The following is a 16,243-nucleotide window of genomic DNA, read 5'->3' as shown; positions in this document are numbered from 1 at the left end:
TGCATGCATAATAAAACGTTGTTTTTCAATATATGCAGGTATTTCATAAGATGTTGCATGGTTTCGAATTTAAGCTCGAGCTTACAATTGCAATGATATAATTTAAAATCATACAACGAATGCAAGGCCGGAATTATTGAGTTCGTTGGAAATGACATAGGTGAATTTTTCGTGTATAGATAGATAGATTCGACTTAGAGACATAAGTGCCCAATGACTTAGCAATTCAAGTCAACGGTCTTATACTTCTTTGTCTAATACTTTATATAACTTACCCTCATAGCTCTTGGACTCCGCGAATAGTCGACGAGCTGACACCTGAAGTCGTAATGACCCCACCATCCACTTGCCATGTACTGTGTAATAAATAAATAATATATATGTACAATGCTGCGATTTTTGATACGATAATTTGGGTAATTTTAATTCACCTATCCCGAGGTTCATACACAAAAAACAAGAGCAAGGATTTCAAGCAGTTATTATGTAATTAATAGCACTGTTCGTTTCGACATTATGATCTAATTGGAACGAATAATTAAGTGATATCATTACTGTTGATTGCATTAACAAATCTCAGTACAATATTAATCTATTATTTAAAAAATGTATTGAGCATTTGACTATGTAGTACTTAAACGAGACAATTGAATCTTGAAACATAAACATAAATTTGTTAAAAAACGAAATATCCACTCAAACGGATAGGTGCTATTTACTTAAATATGATAAGATCGAATATAGTAAGTAATCAAGGAAAAAACTCCAATAAATAATATATAGCGCTATTATTATAAGTATAAGTCAGAACATTAAATAAGTTTATAAACTGTTTTGCAATCCTAGCATATAATTTGACGAGAAATATAATAACTGTACTTTTTATTATGTAAAGTAACCTTAGTCTTTTGTAAAAGTGTGATTTATGTTATTTTTCTCGGACACATACTAATATTTCTGAACAACATTTTAAGGTGTTATTTGTTAACGAACGTTTTCGGATGTTATGCGCAACTTAGATAAACACGTGTAAAAAGAATAAATCGATATTATTTACGTTAAAGAAGCTATTTATATTATTATATACTATTTTCATTTTAGAGTCATAAATACATACGTAATAAATATTAATGAACTTATCCTCAGGTAGATACATATTTGCTAAAACATAATGTTTTAATCTGGTTAAAGTAAACATGGAATAAAAACAATTGAATACCACAGATCTGCCACAAGATAGTTCAGTTAACATCCTACAATCTGCTTTTGCAACTGGAAGTTGCCCGATATAAAGACTCGAAATGTGGTATTAGATATAGCAATATATTAATTTCGCATTTATTAACAATTACGTTAAACTTTCATATTGTATATTCATAAGCTGATGGCAAACTCTCCAAAAAACATAAAGCCTAAAAACATATGAAGCCTACAGAGATATTAGTGCTGAAAAAAATGACATAAAAATATAAGTTACACAGATATCCAAATTGAAAGAATTCGATCTTACGTAAATAACAAAAATACTGTCGGATATCTTTATTTACTCGCCTTAACCTTAAATACAATTATTATTTATTTCATTTAACGTACACTATAGTTATAATACCTTGATATATAAAGCATAAATGTGTTAAGGTTATAAATGGATAAAGTATTTATTATCTACTGAGCAATTGATTTATCGTTCAATAAGACACTGATTCCTGCCAATGATAGTCAAATCATATACGGACTCACCTCATAAAATATCCACGCACTGAATATTGTTTGCGCTAAATTGTATATTACAAGGGTATTTCTCAATTCGAACGGCTTGCGGTTAGCCATCAGCGACGGGCCCAGTTTCTTTGCGCAGAACGCATAACACAGGCACGCGGCTAATGTGGGCCATGGGGAAGACATCATCGGCCAGTCTTTCACACGAGGATCTGGAACAGAATGGTACATATTGACATACTAAGTACTTTATACCTACTCGAATTTTCAGTCTATATTATTGTATGTTTCAATTCAATTGAGGATTGTTTTATGGACATTATTACGAAATTAGTGCTGAGATTAAAGTGATGTTCTAGAACATGGGATAAAAATTGGTTTACCAAAAAGTTAAGTTAATTATAAAGCATTTTATGGGAGGTGATGACTTTCCAATTGCATTTCGAATGTAAGGAAGTGCCTATTTAATTATTTCAACATTCAGTAGCCAAGGCTTGATATCGCAGACCCAGGCTGAGGTCGCCCGCTCGTAAGCGCACCCTGGTCAACGCACTGTACAGAATTACTGCGGTTACCTTACGCTTATTATAAATATGAGAATTAAACCTATTTGGAAAGCGGAAGCTATAAATATTTGCCAATAATATGTACTATGTTGGCAACAAAATTCAAGTTATTGCAAGGTGAAGAAATGTTAATGAATTTTGTGCTAAAAGTCAAGGAAACTCTTAATCCTGTGTCATGGATAGGTATATATAGATAGCGTATTTCCAATGTGTGTCATTTTATTATGAAATTAATTGTGAAAAGTGAGAAGTCATTTGAAAGGGCTATAATAAACTATCATTTATCTTGGACCATAGATCTATGGGTCATTTTATTAGATAATGCAATATAGAGGTATAATTTATTTTTAAATTAAATTAAATTGTAATTTAAAATGGATCACGTATATTAGTCACTTATACAATCCAAGATAAATGATGGTGTAATAGCTCCATATTATATAAAAAGCATATAGCTACTATTTTTAATACATATTTAATAGCTAGCTGGTGCCCGCGAGCGCGTTATATCGTTCGTATCGTTAATTTCAAATAAAATGGTCCAAATATCAAAATTGAGTTACAACAGAAAATGCCTATCAACCCAACACCACCCAACTGAACAACTTTTGCCAAGACACCATTTCTATTTGTGTTATAGTGTATGGATGGAATCTGGAGTCATCAGGAGGTCCAGATATTCAAATTTTTACTGTCAGCAGTAGTAGCAGTGTTCCATAACTGTTTTTATACCCTGTCCAATTATTATTTTTTATATCTTCAATGTACAGACACAATTTTTTTACGAAAATTACGTAATAAATTGTGTTAATAATTCCTTGTAAAGGAAACTCAATTTATAACTCAACTTTTCACACAGGTAAATAAACATATTCTTGAAAGACAAAAAGCAACATTATGAATTATGGTTACATTGTTTATATTTACGTAATGGTGAGCGCATCGAATGCATATATACGTATGTATATATACCCGGACATTTTACAGAAACATTATATTATACAACTAATAAATTTCTATCAAATAATTACTATTTTTATATTTTACAGTAATTGTTTTAAATCAACGTTTTAAAACACATTTTATATAATTCATTTTCAGAAAATATATCAGAGGTGGTTTACCGTAACCGATGTATATGTTTGACCTCAGTGTAATAATTTACGGAAATAACACAAATTTACCTTGATCCTAACAATTAGCCTTATATAAAATAACCTGAGAATATATTTACTTACATTATATTTATGCAATTATGCAATTAGACATTTTTTTGCAAAACTAAGAACAATATATTAATATCAGACAATAAAACTCGACATGAAGGACTATGACCGTAATAGTAGGGTGTCAGGCAAGAAAATGATTTGTATTGAAAAGTAACTGAGAAGACTATACCCACTATACTATAGGATAGTAGTCCGTCAACGATCAGCACCGTCACGTCGTGGGCATATTAGAGCTTACCGTGTCGCTATCCGATCCTGACACGTTCCTATTACGGTCATAGCACGGTACATTGTAGTGCGTAGATACCTTAGTTATCACTACTATTTTAATAAATTTTCACGACTAGCTGTTATTAGCGTTGTAATATATTGGAAAAAAAGGTTTAGTTCAGCTTTTTTTACGCAAAATTATCCATGTTATTCTAGATCGCTATTAGTCATTTGCTATTGCCAACTTTTTAATCGTTATATAAAATAGTTTTTCCTATACTTGTGCAGTGACTTGACAAGACTTATGAAGATTAAGCCAGTACGCGTCATCGTAACCTACCACAACCAGAATTTAGGATCGTGTTACTAGTGACTGTGAATAACTGCGATATAATTGCACTTTGTGCGTTATGTCATTGTTATGAATATACAGAATAACATAACAATTACATAGAATTATATCTTAGTTACAATAAAAACGTGGAAATAACAAGAACCTAAAAAGAATTAAATTAAATTAGATTTAAACTCACCACTTCTGTTGTCTAACAGATCTCTGTACCAGGCATATACACTCTCCATCTTTGGAATAGGCCCCTAGCAACTAATTATATCTGTAACAATGAAAAAAATATATATTAGTCACATGGGCGCGATATGACATAATTTTTATAATTAAGCTAGTTAGTATAACGGCGTAGACCCACCCGATTCCGTGACTTGCCATTTATTTCAGGCCGCTGAGGGCCAACCTTAATTCGTAATAATAATATGGACTTTGAAACTTTTGAAATTTCATATTGCCACATTATAGCTAAATGAATCATAAGCAGTTCAATTTTATTATTCATATTGCATTAATCGTGTCAAGCGGATATGTAATTATAAGGAAGAGATTCATGAAAACAACCTAATACCTATAAAATAAATGACTATATTAGGTTCCTCTGTCATTGCTATGTTTAACAAATAAATTACGTGAATATAAAAACATATATGGCGGACACGGAAAATATGGAAATATGGTGTATTGTTATTTTAGGACTAATATTTATTCACACAGAATTATGTTGATACTATATCGAGTGCCGTGGCCGTGTCGAGTGTTGTATGGCGGAAGCATCACATTAACATTACGGCACTGTCCTTAAAAAACTAGTAGTTTGCAGATTTCGCATACAGAATGTGTGATTAAGAGAATTTCCGGCAGTTACGCCACAATGAGTCGTATGGTTACGAGGAGAAAGAGGCCAAATTAAAAACGCAATCACCCAATTACCTAAAATTATAACATTTAAACTAAATACAACCATAAATAATAGAACCCTGCGTAGATGTAAAATGCAAACGTAAGCCTCGTGTTTAGTAAATGTAAGTGAACCACAAATTGGTGAGTACACGAGCAAATTTGACAAAACATCGGAAGTCAGATATTAGCACGTTTTGTTTTAAGCATTATTATTTATACCGCTTCGTGCTATTGTCACGTTCCATGAACTGCTATCATATAACATTATTACATGGTAACGCTAGAAATGTTGATACAAATAGCTCGCAACTCATATGATGTATGTAATACCTATGTAAACTTCGACGAGCGGCTATTTAATATGTTCGGATTCCACAACGTCTGGTAAAGAACAGCTATTCGAAGGCAACCTATGCTTTTGGTTAAAACATTAAATGTGTTAGTTATAATAATGGTTAATATATGTTCTAAAATTTGCATAAACTTATTTTTTTACTATATAGTAGCTTTATTAAATGATACTAACTATTCTAAAAGAATTTAAGGCGTCCTAAGATAAGCTTGACCTCATTTCTATCTTTTCAAGAATGATAATATATATGACATAAATTCAGAATAATGATTGAAAATATCAGCGTAGATGACGCTTTTTTCAACAAACTTTCGCATAAAACATTCGAACAAAATAAAAAACAAACAATCAAGATCACAGAGCACTGACACAAAAACAACAATGATCCCGCTTAACACTGAGTCCACTCTTACACAACCAGCTATTATGCTCGACCTTGACTCGGACGAAGCGAAATTCACTCCCACTTACACTTGAAACATGAAAGTAAATTGAGTATTTGGAACTATAAGGTTTCGCTGTATTAACGTTCTTTAGGCATTCGAGCCATCAATATGGTTATTATGTCGTTAAAAGCTATGATAAAGGCGTCATACTATGTTTTTGACTCGGTCAGTCGGTCATTCAAAGTTACGCAAGCTCAACCCGCTAATTCGCTTGATTGTATAACATAGTTGAGATCTCGGTATTTCTTAAAACCGTCGGAGGAGGAAAGGAAACAGGTGACAGTGGTTCGTCTCGTATCGCCTGCGAATTGCGGAGCGGCAACTTTCACCGCGGCGAGGCGCTGGCGCACGGGCCGCAACGTGCGCTTTACGTAAGGACATTGCGCCAGACTCCCGCCGCCCGGCGCCCGCGGCCGCTTCGCCCTGTGGAACCGGTGACCCACTGCCACAGAGCCGCACCCCACTCCTCGACATTCATCCCATAGAACGTTCTCAAACATTGCGTTACATATGTTACGTGCCTTTGAGTACGAAACGATGTTTATGTATTCTTTCAAACACAATTTCACTTCATTGCTGAAGGTGAATACCAACCAGAGCATTACATTATGAAAAATTAATTATTAATGAAAAATTATTTTGATGACCCAAATTACATTTAGCAATTAGTGTGACTGTTACAAAAATACATACGAAATAAGTTTCAATAATGCAATTATCAGTGACGTCGCGTGTCTATTGTTACTGAAAGTACGTATTATAGAAATTTCTACAGCATACCATAACAAACAGTTTGAGCTATTATATGAATACCTATCTATATTTCAGTAATTATTAGTTAAATATAAATTTTTCTTTTGTCTTTACTACGACGAATGTCTACGAAACTGTTTAAAGTTTATGATTTCAGGACTTTGTATCTTTATATGCAAGGTAAATAAAATCAATTAATCTGTTTATTTACTTTAAAAAAGATTATTTACTTTAGAATAATCAATAACATGATCAATAACTGATGATTTAGAAATAGATACACGATAATTGGTACAAAGAGTTTCTCGAGTCTAATCAATCTAAACTATAAAAACATCATAACTTCGATGCATAGATAAATGCTCGTATTAGCAACGCAACATTCTTTAACTACGCTGATAATTTGTCTAGACAAATACACAATTATATATCAATGTCAAATGTATTATATATAAAGCATCGAGTAGGTACTTACTATGTACTTACTACGGTAGTAACTTTAGCGTAGGCACTTGATGGAAATCAAGAATACGTTGGGCACGTTGCATTATAATTCTATTTATCTTATCTTTCGATATCATACAATTTTCACGTTAACGGAAAACCATGACTAATCGTGTGTTGTGACTAATGATAAGAAATAAGAGTTGACTCTTTAAGGAGACTAGAAGAACCAGAATGGAGCACGCAAACATTCAGACAATCAACGTAACGTCGGTACGTCTCGTACGTCTCTGTCGGCACAGACAGCACGCACACATGCGTATAATGCTTAAAAAATAAGATTATGCGTTTTACAAAGAAAATCTATTAATTAAACGAAAAACATATATCACTATTAAATTATGTTGCTTGAAGAATAATTTGACCAAAAAACCAGAATGATTGCAATTGTTTTTTTTTTTTAAGAACGCGTTTTTATTTTGAGAAGTAATCAAATAGCGTAAATTTAGTTGAGGGTACATAATCCACCAAGCTGGTAGAATTAAATAGAGGTTAAGAGTTCATTCGACTTTTTGAAGTACATATATCCTACATGTTGTACTAGATGTTGAATAATGTTTACTTAAAAACGTCAGTACGAAACTTTTTAGAGATTCCATTCATAAAATTTCTTTTACTTTTAGACGTCAATATTTTTTCGTTTAATCGGAACTTCTTTTACGAAAATGTTTTAATTATTTACGTCATTTTTAGTTCTATATCACTTATGGAAATTAAGTATTTGCTCTTGAAATCATTATTATAATCTACAAATCAGTTTCAGAGACTGACAGTTAAAGAAGAAGGACACTTAAAAGATGAAACTGATAAAGCGCCATAAATTAATTACTAAGTGAATTAAAATTGAATCGTTCATATCCTAACAATAAATAAATTTACTGTTATTATAAATGCGAAAGTTAGTATGTCGTACGGATATTTGTTACTATTTAAAGCAGAAAATAAAAGAAAAAAATTAAATGATTTTAGTTTAGTTTATTGTACCTGTATGAAATATAGTGTTTGTATTCCTTTATGCGTTGCATACTTTATACTAGGGTACCTTGTGAGTGACGTCACGGGTTCCAGCAATACACACTCATATGCATCTTCGAAAACACATTATCTCCAGACACAAAAACCCTAATATGCAATAGCTTCATTGCGAAATTGCATTTGTGCAAAAAAAACAAACATTTCCACACTTCAATAATAATAAGTAAGGATAGTAAAGCCGTAAAAAAAAAAAACATCAAACAGACAAAAATGTAATCAACGCGGGAAGATACCGTGTTATAACTTAAAACGAATTTGCTTTTTTAACGTTGACGTAGGTACGTAACTTGTTTGGAGGAACACGTTTTATCATCAAATCAATTCCAGATAAAATATTTCAGATGAAATTGCGATCACTACTTACTTACTTACTACATATAATATTAGAATAATTTCGTTAACGATAGTTATTTACGCAATACGTCAATTTTTGCCACATCGTTGATGAATAAGCATTATCTTCGTACAATCTTCGGACTAATGTACGTGATAATGGAATAGAACACATTAATTAAGTATCAAAAATTATATAGCGAATTCATAACAAAACAAACCTTGTAAGTTGTGACCTTGAGTCTCAAACTAATGTGCAGAGGTAATCAGGATTAACAAACAAATTAGTATCTACATAACATAACTTAATAATTGCAATTCAAGAAAAACTCAAATTCACCAATAACATTTGATTGCCTTCTACAAGGTAGTTATTAATGAAAGTTATGAGTAACAAACATATGGACTAAAAAAAATTAAATTTTACAATATTGCTCCCTCTGTAAACTTTGAACGTAAGTAAATGCTTCTTGCTTAATAATTATTAAGACAGCTTTTGCGAATTTGTCAGTTGTATTTTTTTTATGTTAATGTTATTCAAATTTGTATAATTTAATAATTTGGTCTAGTCTAAATTACGTACAAACCTTTTTAAATTTTATTTAATATACGATTTAGTCGGATTATTCTTCGGAATACGTTAATTTCTCGTATTTTATAAAACTATAAATATACGTGGATAATATAATTTGCTATAATGAGCATTGAGTACCTGTAGATTCATATTCACTCTAGTTCCTAACTGCTTCTAGAAAATGTAAATGTTACTGAACATTCCTTATCTATTAACTTCGATTTACGAATTTTGATATAATTGGTACAAATATAGGGTATACTGTTGGATACAAGTATTTCAAGAATAGATATTTAAGCTATAACCATGAATAATGTTCGCACCACATCTTTGTTTTTAACCGGTTGTACACAATGAGGTGGGAAAAACAAGTATAGCATAATAATTACTTTAATAATAATAAGAAAAAATATATAAAAACTTCTGGTCCTTATATTTAACTGAATGTTCTAGTACAGTATAAGTAGATCAACCGGTTTATTAACGTGGTTTAAAATGTAAGAAAAATAAAAGATATTGACAAAAACGAGGAACTCTTTAACCCGGAAGTTAGCCTTGTTAACTAGGGATAGAAACAAAATATAGCTTATGACATTCACAGACAACTTGGCTTTTATTGATTAAAATATTTTTAAAATCGGTTTAAATAGATCCATATTCTACAGACTACCTCATATAATTTCATAAACTCATAAATTCACAAACTTTACCTCTCTATAATATTGGGAAAGAAAAATAATTGATAATAATTTTTAAAGTATCGATAATATGCGGCATTACACGTATGTTAATATTTTTAGAAAATAAAATAATAATAAAGTGAGAAAGTTATCTATACGATGCGTTTACGTAACATACATTGTACTTGCCGTTAGCCATAAGTTGCGAACAATTCATTGTATTGGCATTTGGCTATGGTCGAATCCCATCCTTAATTAATAATAACAATGCGTGCATGTTCAACGAACACCATATACCATATACTTTTCATAACAAAAATGCTAACAGAATCGCTTTACGATATGCGACTGCTAGACATTTTTATTAAAATTGACATAGATTCGTTACATGGAAGTCGACGGACTATTCTGATACGATTGCTTGTATAAATGAACAAATTATGAATGTAAAAGTACGCTTTTTAAACAACATTAAAATTCATTATTTTTTCGATATATATTAAGTAATTCCATTGAATCATTTAACCTTTCCGTCGTATGATATCTTGAGTTGTATCAGAAAATACAATAAGGATACGAATTTTATAACTATATGTGTGTATTGTCAACCCCACTGATATTTTACCAGTTGGTGTGTTACGTTTATACTTGCGCGTGTCAGTCACAAAAAGTCGGCTGTGGTTATGATTTGCCACCAAAAGGTACATATCATTTAATAAGAGAATCCCTAGATATAACATATAATATAAAATAGAATATTGGAAGTGAAACAAATGAAATGTAACTACATGTTTACGATTATTGGAGGTATATAGATAGGAATTTTTATTAATTATTATCATATACATCAACAATTGTCCCAGTGTATCTCTACAATCAATAACATACAAAATGTATTTCTCTTATTGCAAATATATAGAAGCAAAGTTTTAGATTTCAGATAGTAGAGCTGTCTCGTTAGTTCTTGTAAAATTGCGTGCCGACATACATAGGTACGCATAGAAAGAAGTTAAGAATATTTACTCACAAATAATACGATTGTTTCCACGCCACAATATGTGAATAATGTATATGGTTAAGCAATTATGAACATCTTGTTATTCACGTATATTTTTAAAAAGAGAAAGACGTTAAATTCGAGGCTGTTCACAGGAATTACATATTAAATAAATGCTCAATGTTAAACAACATTATATTGTAATCTATATTATATTAATAACATCCTTGAAAACGCTTGTTTTTTGATGAAGTTAATTAAAAGATTTAGAGGTTTTGTGGAGGCTGAGACACAAAGTCAAATTCCATATACGTAAAATTTTTTGCATATTAATCTATACGAAATAAAGACGTGATTTTACCTTGTCGCTCTATTTATAAATTGATGAAAATAAGCAATAAAATTATTTAAATAACAGAATAGTTTTTAGAAATTAAAGACTTTTAAACGCGATTTATTCATTATACTCTCGAGTAAAATCAAACACGAGAAAATACTAACAGAATAGTTGTAAAAAGTTATTGGATATATCATAAAAAAATAACCTTTCGTCGACATATTAACGCTATCGATACGTGAAATAATGTTGATAGTTAAATTAATACAATACAGTTATACTTACATATTTGTTATCCGGTATAGTTACGCGCGTAAGGACGAAAACTCCTCGGAATTTTATTAGCGCGCGTGATCACCGATTGAATACAAATAAAAAATAGAGCTATTCGACTTTCCCGTATCACGTTGCACGGTTGCGCGGGCGCAGGTGTAAACGCTCCACGACGGCACAGCAAGCAGTGATTGAGACTACTAGCGGTTGCCGACGCGCGACTGTCGCTCGCTCGCGTCATCAGACGTCACTGATGCAATACCAACCACCGATATTCAGCAACCACCTTCTGGCTGCTTCCGACACCGTGGAACCCCACTGCTCCCCACTCGATGATAATAATTTATCAATAATACGAAAAACATTACTCACCAACTGATTTTGTATCACAGGCTTCGACTCCGTGGTTAAACTATGATAGATCTGAAAAGAATTATTTTTTTCTTATTAATAATTGGCATTGTAAATCAATTACTTTTTAATTATGAGCTAGAACCTAGAATTCAACTTTAATAAAACAATAATACCTAACTGTTACAGTCACGGTAGGTCAAGAATTGCGGAATTTAGAAAGATTTTCACATCCATATCAACTCTTTGGTTTTTATTATAGGGCCGTAAGTGAAAGAAATTTAAGAAACCTTTTTATTGATGTCACGTATATTATTTATATGTGTGAATTAAAATAAAAGTCTGTAAAAAAAACAGTGTTTATTGCGAGTATCTAATTATCATTTAACACATAATTTCGTATGTACCAACGAACGAATCAAATGTCCACTGTACCCGGACTAAGCGGTTCGACTCTACATTCTTCATTCGAACCGCAAGGGACTGGAACATGCTTCCTGAGTCTGTGTTCCCTGACGAGTACAATCTGGGGATCTTCAAAAGTCGAGTGAACAGGTACCTCCTAGGGAAGCGCGCTCCATCTTAGACTACATCTACGCTTACCAGCAGGCGAGATGGTAGTCAAGCGCTTCCCTATCCCACAATAAAAAAAAAAAAAAAAAAAACTGTAAACTCATGAATCATGGTTATGAAAATAATATGTTATTTCGAAAAATATAAATTTCTAATATCTTGTTAAAATAAATTGGCAGGTACTTTTCCGGTAAGGCACGATAGCTTAGATAGTTTTTTTAGATTTTTTTCAGATCATGAATTTTTAGTAATCGGATTTTTATTTCTATACCTAATAATAATTTTATCACATATTTTTTTAGATTTATGGTAATGGATGATAAAAGATGTCCATATTACCACAAAAAATGAACAAATTCACCCGAGTTTTTTATTTCACTATTTGCATTAATTTACTATGTAGCCACTACTACAATTCTGATGATTACAACCACATGACATATAAGAATCATTTCAGCAGCGGTATGTACTGTAGGGCGTGCCAATAAAATGGACATACATAGTTCCTTTACATAAATATAGTAAAGCCAACTAAACTAGATAACGAAAGTAAACTAACTAGGGTCAAAACGAAACATTCCTAACTTCTCCTTCTCCTGTACCTACCACATATGACAAACCACTCAACAACAGAAGCTATTGAGCCACGGTTGACGTCGATGGAAATATTGCATACGAAATAATATACCAACCGAATATTCGCTCCCTACTGCAGTGTTACTTGGTAACGGCCAGATTGTTTACATATTTTATCACGTCTCGATGGCCTAACTACACATACATAGTACATACATATGTTCGAAAATAAATAACGAAAAAAAGGGTTCTAATGCATGAGTAGTGTGTACCAATCGAATGGACAAAGTAAATTCAATGTTTATTTGTTCGAGACTTTTATTTACGTCATAAAATGAGTAAACAAGGTTCTTTTTATAAAAAATAAACAAACATTTAAATGCGTATCGGTATTAAGTGAATTATGGAATTTTCCTAAAACAAGGAAATAAACTTATATACTCAAACATTTAGCACATACAATGAAGCACCAAAAATAGTAAATCTAACACTTGAAATCGAATGTTCATTCAATAACTAAACACATCCTTGTATATCCTTTTCTACAATTACATACCTATAGCTCTTTGTCTTCAAACTCATTGAATACTATCGAACGAGTAATAGAAAGGGATTTTGAGGGCACCATTGAAGCGACATTGAAACATCATTATTTGGCCTTTAAAGGGCTAAAAGTTCGAGAACATTACGTCATAACTGGTCATTGCATGCTATTAAACAGGTCTATCATATAACGCATTGATTTAGAATACCTTACATATTAATGGTATGTATATTTGTTATATGTACTTTATATATGGGCTCTACAAAAAACTGAGAAAGAAAAAATATTTAGATTGTATTTTATTGTATGATATAATTATTATAATACATTATATTGATTTACTATCATTTTAATTTAACTTCAAAATGACTATTGTAAAATTATATTGCAAACCAAAGTAAGCATAAGTAACATACAATATAAAGACGCATTAAATGAAAATTAATTAAAAAGGCAAACATTAACCACATTCACGGCACCTTTACTTAATATAAATAAACAATGAAAAATAAAACCTGCGAGGTAAACCTTGCACTGTGAAGGGTTCCGTAATCGGGATTTAACGCTCGCAACAAAATTCCATGTTATATTAATATTAATTTACTGATTGGTGGATATATATAGATATCTATATATAGGTTGGTTTATTAATATAATATTATCTGATTACGTGATTTTTTTTTGCTTACGCATCGACCGTGTACGGTATACTAATTATTCAATGGAATTTGGAGCAAAAACATTTTTAACGCCAATGTATTTCATTATAATAATATTTTTTATTTATTATAATAAACATTCTACGTATTTTGGGCACCGACCTCGATTTGACGTTAAATGCTATAAATTCATAAAGATTTACTCTCTGTCTCTGTCTCTCTAAAAACAGTTTATTTTTAGTGGATTTGATATTTTTAATGTATACCATTGCCATAACTGGACTAAATTCATCCAGACACCCAGTGGTAACGTACATTCTAAATAAGATTTAAACTATATATTCTGTACTTAGAAATGTATACCTTCTGCTGATTTTTTGCGATGAGTACGTACTTAAGTCTTAAACGATGCAATATATTTGTTAAAAATAGTAGTAAGCCTTAAATTTTTAGTTTTATAGCATTGAAGTGCTTTATAAATGAGAAATTTTGAAATAATAGAAAAATTTGATGACGAGGCAGGATTCGAACCCGCGTTTTTCGCCAAACCGTAGCAACGCCTAGCCTCTCGGCCACCGGTGATCCCGCCACAGTAATCGAATTTCTTCTCCTCTTTCGATTTTTTGTGCCTTAGGGGCACCCCACGCCATCTATTGAGACGACTGAGAACCATCACAACCAATACGAAACATTATTTTAATGATTACAATATTGTATCGATGGAACGCGGCCTTCGTTAAATTTAATTTTTAGTTTTATAACATTGAAATGCTTTATAAAAATTTGTGATCAATTTTTTTCTATTCTTTCAAAATTTCTCAATGGTGGTTCTGTGGTACCCGAGTATTATAATCGAGAAACATAATAAGGAAATTATATATTGTACACAAATACATTGACAAACAAATAGTTTACATTATTAGGCATATTTAGAAAGAAAACAAAGCTACGTACATCTCACAAGATGTTCGATTTAAACATTATATGCAGAACGGTTAAATATGTATGCATAATAACCATGTACCATGTTTTTAAAGTAATTGAAAATAAATGTAGTCTCATGCCTTTGCGCTTGCGTTTAAATAAATAATATCTCATTAAAGAATCACTGATTTATCCGCGTTTTGAAATAATTTTGGTCCTTATGTGAGTACTGAGCGCGAATTAAATTGTTTTATTATTCAAGTATTTTAAAACATAATATACATTTTATAAATATAAATTTGTAGCCTTGTCGCGTTCACTAAGATGATTGTAATATTATTTAAAAATAAAATATTAATTAATTATTCATTAAATTATATCAGGAGTTCAGAAGAATTATTACTTGACCTTATGCAATGCATATACTATAATAAGTATAAAGATTTTGAATAGGAAAATATATTCAAAACCTCGGGTTTGGTAACATCGTGACTAAGCGTCACATACATAAAATAAAAATTATAAACATTGGACTTATTACAGATACAAATGCACAACAATTGACACTGACCTCAAGTACAAGCGTGATGCTTATGTCAACAAAATAATACCATTTTTTTTAATATTAACAAAAAGTACTATATTAATCAATAAATTTTATTTGAATTTAAATAATACAACGCGACCATTCATGGAGCATACTTTAACATATAGGTAAGTGCCTACCAATTTTCCATTCACGCATTTGCTTAGAACGAATAATGTCGATAAACATTAGTAAATTTTATGTTGATGAATTCAACAACTAAAAGTCAATTATAAATAGATTAGTTACATTAACTCAAATAGGTTTGTTTTTATTTCTTTTCGAAAACAAATAAGGCTAATTAACTTCTAACTATGATCTAACTTTCCATGATTTAATAAACTAGGATATTTATCTTTAATATTAAAAATCATAATTTTTAAGGTAATAAAAATAATATGAACGATAACAATAACAAAACAAAAAGAATAAATTATAACAAAATGAAATAAAAAACGCAGAAAATCGATGAATTTTACTCGCACCTAATGTTCTTTTTCGATTATCCGAAATTATTCGTACAGCGGTTGGTTTGCAATGGCGTAAGATAGTCATGGGACATTTTATATAGAGATTCCAATCGAAAGTCACTTTTTGGACAAAATTAAGCTAAACCTAACAACACATGATCAGACAACAAAAAATTACAATCAGGTTTCAATGTTATCATCTATTTTACATATATATATATATATATATATATACCTGATGTACAAAATCTAATATCTTCAATTTGATCACAAAGATTATGGGCATATTTGAAAATTTGACCC

The 16,243-nt window shown here is 31.1% G+C and overlaps 1 protein-coding gene across 2 annotated transcripts in view; it reads right to left on the bottom strand.

Moving 5' to 3' along the window:
* The window catches only part of LOC119831426 (elongation of very long chain fatty acids protein AAEL008004-like), a 31,146-nt gene that overhangs the window by 11,620 nt on the left and 3,283 nt on the right, over positions 1 to 16,243 (bottom strand). The window contains exons 2-5 of one of the 2 annotated variants that reach the window (XM_038354762.1): positions 11,630 to 11,680; positions 4,258 to 4,338; positions 1,741 to 1,931; positions 276 to 356 (exon numbers count right to left, since the gene is read on the bottom strand). In XM_038354762.1, the coding sequence (XP_038210690.1) occupies positions 276 to 356; positions 1,741 to 1,931; positions 4,258 to 4,306 (321 nt within the window). In that variant the 5' untranslated portion in view covers positions 4,307 to 4,338; positions 11,630 to 11,680. Of the gene's footprint in view, positions 1 to 275; positions 357 to 1,740; positions 1,932 to 4,257; positions 4,339 to 11,269; positions 11,495 to 11,629; positions 11,681 to 16,243 lie in introns of those variants that run through there. The other variant, XM_038354761.1, reaches the window with a different exon arrangement.

The sequence above is a fragment of the Zerene cesonia genome, chromosome 13 (genome assembly GCF_012273895.1).
Source record: "Zerene cesonia ecotype Mississippi chromosome 13, Zerene_cesonia_1.1, whole genome shotgun sequence".
Taxonomy (NCBI): Eukaryota; Metazoa; Arthropoda; class Insecta; order Lepidoptera; family Pieridae; genus Zerene; species Zerene cesonia.
Note: the sequence above shows the minus strand (reverse complement) of the source record. Positions and strands in the feature narration are given on the sequence as shown.